General features: G+C 38.4%; 2 protein-coding genes across 7 annotated transcripts; both read left to right on the top strand.

Annotated features, from left to right (window-relative positions):
- The first annotated feature begins 561 nt into the window (after positions 1 to 561).
- LOC107044569 (transcription factor E2F5) lies at positions 562 to 4,517 on the top strand. The gene is made up of 6 exons (XM_015266496.1): positions 562 to 756; positions 1,052 to 1,161; positions 1,831 to 2,307; positions 3,343 to 3,446; positions 3,522 to 3,569; positions 4,021 to 4,517. The coding sequence occupies exons 1-6, from the start codon at positions 649 to 651 to the stop codon at positions 4,125 to 4,127; spliced, it is 954 nt and encodes a 317-aa protein (XP_015121982.1). The 5' UTR covers positions 562 to 648; the 3' UTR covers positions 4,128 to 4,517.
- A 712-nt stretch (positions 4,518 to 5,229) lies between these two features.
- LOC107044554 (mpv17-like protein) lies at positions 5,230 to 8,155 on the top strand. 6 transcript variants are annotated; one of them, XM_015266476.2, is made up of 5 exons: positions 5,324 to 5,468; positions 6,088 to 6,167; positions 6,562 to 6,848; positions 6,929 to 7,060; positions 7,361 to 8,155. In XM_015266476.2, exons 2-5 carry the CDS (start codon positions 6,140 to 6,142, stop codon positions 7,631 to 7,633), a joined length of 720 nt encoding a protein of 239 aa, XP_015121962.1. In that variant the 5' UTR covers positions 5,324 to 5,468; positions 6,088 to 6,139; the 3' UTR covers positions 7,634 to 8,155. The 6 variants fall into 6 exon arrangements, with proteins under 6 accessions (XP_015121963.1, XP_015121962.1, XP_015121961.1 ...); XM_015266475.2 differs by having other exon boundaries at positions 6,032 to 6,167; XM_015266473.2 differs by having other exon boundaries at positions 5,324 to 5,646; positions 6,032 to 6,167.
- The last annotated feature ends 697 nt before the right edge of the window (positions 8,156 to 8,852 follow it).

The raw sequence follows: 8,852 nt of genomic DNA, 5'->3' as shown, positions 1-8,852 counted from the left end.
GTGATGGAAATGTTTTTTTAATAAAGATTAATTGAATTTTTAATGAGTTTTGGTTATTTGGGAGGGGGTGGACGGCTTTAATAAAAAATAGTATATTTTGTCATCAAGCCGAAAACTAGCTTTACGGACATTGTGAACAAATTAGTACGTTATGTTATGAGACGATAAAATATTATCTAACTCTGATTATAAAGTCATATTTGCTCGGATAATACTTTTATCGCCGTGTGACATACAGTATTTTATGTCACTGGGCCCGAAAAATGAAAAAAAATCTGAAACATTAAAAGATAATAGTGGAGTAACGAATCAAAACCATCTATTAAAATCCCACGTACATTCAACCCTCATAAAATCGTTCCCATCTCCCTCAAACGCTCCTCTCGTCGAAGCCTCCTCTCTCCCGCCGAAAAAATCAAAAAGGCGGTCTCATCCCCCCCCCCAATCAAAACTCCGAATTTCAAACAATGAAATCCCGCGTCCTCTCCCTCGCCGCGCCAAATTCTGCTTCGCCCTTCCGCCGCTGGCAGCGCTACGCCAGCAGCTGTGGTTGCGCCAATTTCGAAGGCGACAGAGGCCAAGAGTGACTCGGGCTATGGTTTTCGAAAATTTTTGACATTAAAATTCACCACCGTCAAATCACTTATAATGGCAGACAATCAGCAGAGTAGATTCGAGAAATCTCTGGGCTTGCTGACAACACGTTTCGTTAATTTATTGCAAAAGGCCAAGGACGGAGTATTGGACTTGAAAGTCGTGAGTATAAACCATCAACAAAGGGGACCCCAATTTTTTTAACATCCATAACAAGCGATGGATTTCTAGGTTAAGTCACGCCATTACGGCTTGTCCTTGCGGGAAGTTCAAAATAAATTGGTTTGAGATGGCAAAAGCCTCGGGATTTGCTTGTTCAAATGAAATTTTGCTTTTTTTTTGGGGCTCGGGGGATGGGGGCAGGGGGTGAGGCGGGCTGGGGGGCAAGCCTTTGAGGAATATTTTTACATAACCTAGAGGGATGCGCTGATTTTTGGGGTTCTTGGGGGGTTTTAAGGCTGCAGACATCCTGGAGGTACGACAGAAACGGCGGATTTATGACATTACGAATGTCCTTGAGGGAATTGGACTCATTGAGAAGAAGAGCAAGAACTCGATACAGTGGAAGTGAGTAGTGCGTCTTTATTTTGGGGGGAGGGGGTCCTAGCTCACCTTTTGATGAGCCAAACTTGTTTACTTTTGATTGATAATATTTATGGAGAATTTTGGTTTGTAAATAAATTATGGGAATTGGTTAAATTTTGGAAAATCTTGGTTTTTTAGTTTTGAATGAGTTTCTTTATGATTTTAAGAGGAGGATTTTTGGAGTGAAAAATTTTAATCATCAAATATATATTTTTTAATTTAAAATCGTTGAATTTATCAATTAAACTGCAAGTGGAAATTGTTTAAACTGTGAGCGAGTTTCTGTTACAATTTTCAGAAAATTATTTTAGGGTGGAAAATTTATTGCTTATGAATTAATAAATAATAAATATCTACAAAAAACGTTTCAGACAATTTTCCCCTAAAACCACTCTCAATAAAAATAAATCAACATTTATCAAGGTATAAAAATAATTTTTTCGTCAACTTAAAAAACTCTTCCTTAATTATCTCGATAATAAGTGGATTTACGGGAAAAAGTCATGAAATTTTTTTTATAGAAAATTCCATTTTCTAAAAAAAATGTCAAGAGCCATTTTACCCTAGAACCAACCATTATCGAGATAAATCACTTTTTGTCAAGAGATAAAAATCATTCTATCCCTAATTCAACATAAAAAAATTCTTCAGAGGTGCTGGACCAGGCTGCAACTCCGACGAAACTGGCGAGAAACTCGGAGACCTCAAGGACGAGCTTCGGGAGCTTGAGGAGCACGAGGCAACCCTGGACCTCCACCTGCAGTGGATCCAGCAGAGTATAAAGAACATCGAGAACGACTTCAAGAACAGAAAATTCGCCTACATCACGTACGAGGACGTCAAGGAGCAGTTCCCCGAGGACTTCGTTCTGGCGATCCAGGCCCCCCCAGACACCATCCTCAAGGTTCCCAACCTCCCCAAGTGCATCCAGAGTGATAAACAGAACTTCGAGATGTTCCTCAAGAGCACAGGGGGCGAGATCAAGGTCTACATGGTGCAGCCCAGTCTTGCTGAGACTTATGACAACAAAATGCTGGAAGCCATGCTCGAGAAGGACCCCCAGGAGATCAAGAGGGAGAAAATCGAGGGGGAGAAGGAGGAGAGCAAGCCAAAGAGGAGAGTCTCCAAGTAATTATAGATATTTACAGAAATAAAAACAATTCGGTAGCGAAATGGTAAAACGGTTTAAGTCGACTTATCTCTTAGTTGAGTTTTTGAAGAATATCTCCGAATCTAAAGGAGATAATGAAATTTAGGAAATAACCTTTTTTCTAGAGCAAATTGAGCGCTACAAGAAAGGTCGAGACAAACATTTAGCTATCTCCCTTAGATTCCGAGATATTCACAAAAAACTGGCCAATTATCAAAATCAACTTAAACCGCTGTATTACTTCGCTACTGAATTAGAAGAAGAATTTGAAGAAAATTATTCTTCAAGAGGATTTTCTTTTTTAATTTCGTTCTGAATAAAATTAAATTAATTTTCGAAAGGAGTTTTTTTAAAGAATTTGAAGATTTGCGTTTTTCAGAAATTAATTTTTAAAAGAAGTTTTTTTTGTCGAGAATTTAGGAAGAAGAAAACGCGTTTTATTTTTTTTTCAAACAAGTTTTTCACTGTTAATTTTTTTCTCGTTTTGGGGTGATTTATTTAGATTTTTTATGGGACTGCTGGGGTTTTAGAGCTCTATTTCGCCTCGTGAGTGTGAAGAATATGTTCACGATCTGCAATGAGCTGATATTAGTGGGGCGATTGATCCGGGGATGGACAGTTGGAAGAATAAACTAGTTCATTTGGATATTGATCGTACAAATTTTTGTTTTTTCATTTTAGCTTTGGATAGAATGTCATCAGACATTTTTTATCCCCCAAAATTCTCTGCAAAAAAGGTTTCTTGACTACTTCAGCTAGAATCGCTCGTTATCATGCGAATTTGCCATTTAACAAACGCTAAATTAAATTTAAAAAAAACAAACACTAATTTCATGAGAAATGTGATTTTAAATCGTTTCATTCTATAATTTTCTTGATTATCTCGACGATGAGTCAATTTAAGAGAAAATGTGATGAAACATTTTTTGTGGGGAATTTACTGTTTTTCTACTATTCGACAACAAAATTTTACGAGTGATGGATTTTATTCGTTGTTTTTTTCATGTCCCTAGATCGTCCAGAAGTAGTGCAAAGACGGAGATGTCTGATGACGAGGATCACGAGGACGCGGATTTGTTAGAAGCCAAAATAATCCTCAGTGATGTCAGCACTTCCAGTGAGTCAATAAGCCAGAAATCCTTGATTGAAAATATTTACTTCAGATATTATTCATTTGTTCTCATTCTTCCAGATCTCATCAGACCAGATGGACACCTGCTGGAGGATTTTTACGCCGACTGTGAGTATCTTTGATGAATTGATATGCCAATTGTTGAAGTTTTTTATAATGATATTATTTTCCCATAAAATTTAAAAATTGATCATTATTTTTTCTTTTCCTTAAATCAAGAAGTACCAATTTTTGAAAAATGTCGACGGATATGAAAATTTTTCATCTGTTTAATCTCATTTCAATGGAACGGAATAAGAGAAATGCAAAGAAAGATGATCAGCAAGAAAATAAAAATTTCGATTTTTCAATGTCTCCGGAAAGTTTTAAAATTGATATATTTTTTTAAATAATGAAAGAATACCGATCAATTCAATTTCTATCCTTACATTTTGATAGAATACACAAAAAAATAGCAAAGAATAAAAATCGAAGATGAGAAATTTTATCAGATCAATATAATGTAATTATAATTATGTTTCGATGTTCCAAATAGTTGATATTCTTCTTCTCATTGCAGTCTGCGGCCCATTAGTGAGTCTCAGTCCTCCACCAACCGACAAGGACTACCACTTCAACCTCTCCGAGAACGAGGGAATCTTGGATCTCTTCGATATCGCGGCATAGTAATCAACCCTGACCCGTTAATTAAGAAAATCCTATTGAATTTGTGAGCAATTCGAGGTGTAAACTGCGTCCGGATGTGTATTTTTTTTTTTCGAAGAATGAATTTCCGATTTTTTTCACTTGATATTTTTTAAACTCGATAATGATGTCAACCGAATTCCTCCAGTTGTTGTCTCTTCAACAAACGAATTACGCTTGTTGACAATTTTTTTATCATTTACCCAATGATCTTGTGGAAGTTGAAGGACAATTAATATTTTCTGTTTGTTTTGTGAGGGGAGGAACAATCAACAACAATTGTAAGGATCAATCTTATGTGCGGCTGAGAGTCATTGTACCTATATTGTATTTTATCTGTTATTCAATATAAGAACTAAACAATTGACTATTTTTCAGAGTTTCATTTCATGTAGAACAGAAATTTCATTGGAGAATTCAGAAAAATAGTGAATTTTGCGGAAAATTCATTTGCAATGGTTTTTTATTCTCAATATCTCAGGAACGGCTGAGTGAAATTGAAGACATCAAATTTCGTATTAAATCGCGTTTATCACTCTTTAAAATAAGTGCCGATCCATCCCAATCACATCATTGGATCCAGGGAAATCTCCAATCAAAACATCTCACCCCAAATCCGAAAACTTGAGAACAACTATCTTTTTTTGAATTAAAAAAATCTAAAAAACGGCTGAGTGAAATTGAGAAAATCAACGCTCATTTCACACCTATCTAAAAATTCTTTAAAATGAGCCCTGACTCATCCCAGTCGAATCACTCCTTCCCGAGAATTTCCCAATCGAAAAATTCTACCCCTCAAATCCGAAAAATCAACAATTTCAACATCGAGCCCGCTAGCCCCGCGCATGCACCCAATGCCCGCGCGAATTCAAGGCCGCGATAAGAATGGCTCATAATGACGAAAAAATTTCATCACCGCGAGGTACCGAGACAGTCACCAGTGCGCGTGTGTGCCCCGCAGTCCGAGGAGCAAAAAGCGCTCTCCCAAAAATCTCAAGACCCCGTGGAAAATGCCAGTGATTCATTAATTTGCGCTCATGTATTCGCCCGAAAAAATTCACCCGATCGATTTTTATGCCCCCCTGACAACTCCACGGGTGTGTCAACACTCGAAAAATCTCCGAACTCGCACTGGCACCTGCACTTTGAATCAGCTGACTGATCGAATTAAGGTAAATTCATTGTTGCGAGGAAACGTCATGCGTTCAAAGACATTTGATTACGTCATGACAGGGTTAAAATGTCAGGGGCTGTCATGTTTGGTTCAGTCGAGTGACAACCGGTTGTAGACGCAGGACTTCGGATTTTTTCGTTTGTGAGGTAGTGAGTTTTTTTACAATTTTTGGGTTTGCATTGGGGGATTCCCCGATTTTTTTGGGAACTTGAGTGATTTTTTTTGGAATTGTGGATCGAGCGGGGGTTTCGACCCTAGACGCAATAATCGACCCAAGAATGTTGGATATTGTGAAGATCAAGTGAAGATCAGTTTCGAGCAAAAAAGGTAAATAATGACATTCATCTGGAATTCATATAGAATGTTGATAATCACAATTGAATTATCTACGAATTTTTCTAGAATTTTTTCAGACCTCCTTTTCAAGTTATTAACGATTGAAGTCGCTTCTTATACACAAGCTCTTATAGAGATTTTTCCGTTTAGCGCGGAACTGTGTTACCATCTGAACCGATAATATAGTTTTATGCTCAGCAGAAAAATCTCCATAAGAGCCCATACATAAGAAACCAGAGAAGAAACAACTTGAATCGTTAATAACTTGAAAAGGAAATCTGAAAAAATTCTCGGAAAATTTATGGATAATTCAATTGTGATTGTAAACATTCTGCATGAATTCCAGATGAATCTCATTATTTACCTTTTTCGCAAGAAACACCTCAATGAGATGACATAAGCAAACGGTCGATTTATTCATAATCGACTCAGAGTCAAAAGAAACCGCACCATCACAACAACCCTTAGCAACCCTACGATCTTCATGACTCTTATCTTCATACCAAGGGAAGGCAAGTGCATCATTCCCTTTAATATTTCTCACCATTATTTGGTATAGGGTTGAGGTCTCGGGAGTAAATAAATAGTCAAAACTACAAGGTGGTTGCCACGTGTGGGCGCGGCCATCTTGTTTGGATACCCCTACCTCTGCCGCAAGGGACTTCAAGATGGCGGCGCCTCCACCTCGTATTTTCAAACATCTCTTAAAATGACTTATCATCTTCAGATCACCCTCAACTCGCTTCAGGCGGTTTCTAAAAAATGAGCAAAGTATTTAAGCCATCACCCAGATTTTTCCATGGCTTCTTGCCTGAGAATTCACGGCGCAACGTGTTCCCCCCATTTCAGTGGTTTTCTTCCCTCCCAAGACATTGAGAAATTGTCAAATAAAAAATATGTCCCCAGAATTTTCTCTCAACACACTGGAGATGGGAATACGCGTGATATTCAACAAATTCCGGGAGGTATCCCACAAGTACCCAGTGGTCAGGGGCATGGCGGCGTACTCGGTGATCTGGCCAGCGGGTTGCCTGATCCAGCAAAAGTTCGTCTCCAAGGAGGAACTCAATTATCTCCAAGCTTTGAGGTTCAGTCTCTATGGGGGACTATTCGTCGCACCGACTCTCTACGGCTGGCTGACGATAGCCTCCCGTGTGTGGCCGAAGACCACGTTGAAGTCCGCAATTACCAAAGTACCCATCATAAATTACCTCTGTAGAGTGGATTTCCAATGATCAATCGATTGATCGAAGAATTTTGCCATGATTTTCAGGCTCTTGTGGAACAAGTCACCTATGGGCCGGCGGCCATGTGCTGCTTCTTCTTCGGAATGAATTTTTTAGAGCTCAAACCAGTCTCTGAGTGTGTGGAGGAAGTCAAAAGAAAATTTCTTCCCACGTGGAGGGTAAATATTACAAAATTGAGAATTAAAATAGAGACGATTCTCTGCATAAGATACCCATGGTATTTTTGCTCAGTTGTTTTTTGACGAAAAAAGAGAGATCATGAGGGTCAACCAAGCGATCAGAAGGGTCAAGCTGAGAGACGAGCGGACTGATCACAGGGGTCTAACGATTTGACCCTTATAATCACTCCACTCGTCCCTCCCATTTGACCCTTAAGACCCTCCGATTACAGTGTTTCTATCACGTGGGGTTGTGCGCACGAAAAAATGGTCACCCCTCATAACGACCTCCTGTTACAGATGGGCATCTGCGTATGGCCAGTCCTCCAAACCATAAACTTCGTCCTCATCCCCGAGAGAAATCGCGTCGTCTACGTCAGCATCTGCAGTCTCGTCTGGACATCCTTCCTCGCCTACATGAAGTCCCTCGATGTCAAAAGATTACAAGCCGAAGCACTCCACGAGTACAAACCTGATTTGCCAACAGCCCCACCACCGGTAAAAACCGAAACTACGAATGTACAAACACCCACAAGTACCTCGAAAACGAAAGTACCCAGCGCATCACCTTAATCCCTAGGAAGAATCGAATTAGAAGAAATTGCCTGTTTTACTTATGCTCGTTATCTAGTTAATTGAAATTGTACATATTTCTATTTTATTATTTATTGACAAAAATATGTGAAGATATTTATATTGATGATTGGTAGATGTATACATTATTGAAAGTATTCAGAGTCTTTAGAATATTGTTACGAAATGATGAGTCATATGTTCCCGCGATCTCCTATATTTGACAATAAATTGGGTATATATAAAGATACAAATTTTTTTTTGCTAATCAAGACTAAAATCCCTTTGAGAGGATGGATTTGTACGAAAACTTATGCAGTAGCACAGAAAATGCTTGACATGCTTGATGATGTTTGAATTTGACAGACCTTTTGTAGTTTGCGTATAAGGTATCTATTGTCAAACTTCAAAATGTTTATCTGTCAATAGTATGAGCAATAGTTATTCTGGTAATTTTGTTTTATAGTTTACAATAAATGCACCTGAGGAGGAATGCCCAGAGCATTCGAAACGTCGTGCAATTTTGGATAGAATGCCTTGGAGTTTTTTCATTCTGTTTTGATTAATTTGAAGCAACTGACTGGAAATAATGGCCGGAACTTATCATTATTATGGAAGAAACTACAGTCGGAACGTTAATATGTTGAGACATCTTTAGAGACATTTGCACGCCATTTCGAGACTCGCTCTTTCATTTGGGTCCAAAAAAACATTCACATCTTGTCTGACACTCTGCTATGGGGTGCAAATGTCTCTAAAGATGATTTTTTAACCAGGGGTGACGCCTAGAGCCGATTGGACAATGTTGTGCCAACTCTGGTAGGAGTCTCCCCGGATTGGGAGATCACCCCTAAAATCATTTGCACTATATTTCGGCACCCACTTCTGCCCTCGGACCCCATTAGACAAATATGAATATCGTTAAGAAAACGTTCACATAAAATGTAAAAAAATATTCATTTCATCTTTTATTTGGGTTTAGTCAATTATTTATTTCATTATTTATTTGCGTTAATCTATGCTGAAATTCGTATTCGAGGAAATTGTTCACTAGTCTACTATCTCCATATCACTTATCAATTGATTCGATGTGTCTAGTTTATTGTCTAGATTTAATTTGAGAAGTAAAAATTGAGGGTCCACGATCTCCCACATATCCACGGTAGAAATTACCTTGATCTACGGGAAAACGTCCCGTATATCCACGGTCAAAGTTACC

The sequence above is a fragment of the Diachasma alloeum genome, unplaced genomic scaffold, assembly GCF_001412515.2.
Source record: "Diachasma alloeum isolate Michigan unplaced genomic scaffold, Dall2.0 Dall_scaffold_00760, whole genome shotgun sequence".
NCBI classification, from domain to species: Eukaryota; Metazoa; Arthropoda; class Insecta; order Hymenoptera; family Braconidae; genus Diachasma; species Diachasma alloeum.
This window is presented reverse-complemented; position numbering and strand designations above follow the sequence as displayed.

What these genes read in the sequence shown, in the direction of transcription:
- LOC107044569 (XM_015266496.1), top strand. Translation starts at nt 649, where the DNA reads ATGGCAGACAATCAGCAGAGTAGATTCGAGAAATCTCTGGGCTTGCTG. An exon ending in GAGTATTGGACTTGAAAGTC is followed by an intron (nt 757 to 1,051) that starts GTGAGTATAAAC and finishes GGGGGTTTTAAG; the next exon opens with GCTGCAGACATCCTGGAGGT. An exon ending in GGAGGATTTTTACGCCGACT is followed by an intron (nt 3,570 to 4,020) that starts GTGAGTATCTTT and finishes TTCTCATTGCAG; the next exon opens with TCTGCGGCCCATTAGTGAGT.
- LOC107044554 (XM_015266476.2), top strand. Translation starts at nt 6,140, where the DNA reads ATGACTCTTATCTTCATACCAAGGGAAG. An exon ending in TATCTTCATACCAAGGGAAG is followed by an intron (nt 6,168 to 6,561) that starts GCAAGTGCATCA and finishes ATATGTCCCCAG; the next exon opens with AATTTTCTCTCAACACACTG. An exon ending in TGAAGTCCGCAATTACCAAA is followed by an intron (nt 6,849 to 6,928) that starts GTACCCATCATA and finishes CATGATTTTCAG; the next exon opens with GCTCTTGTGGAACAAGTCAC.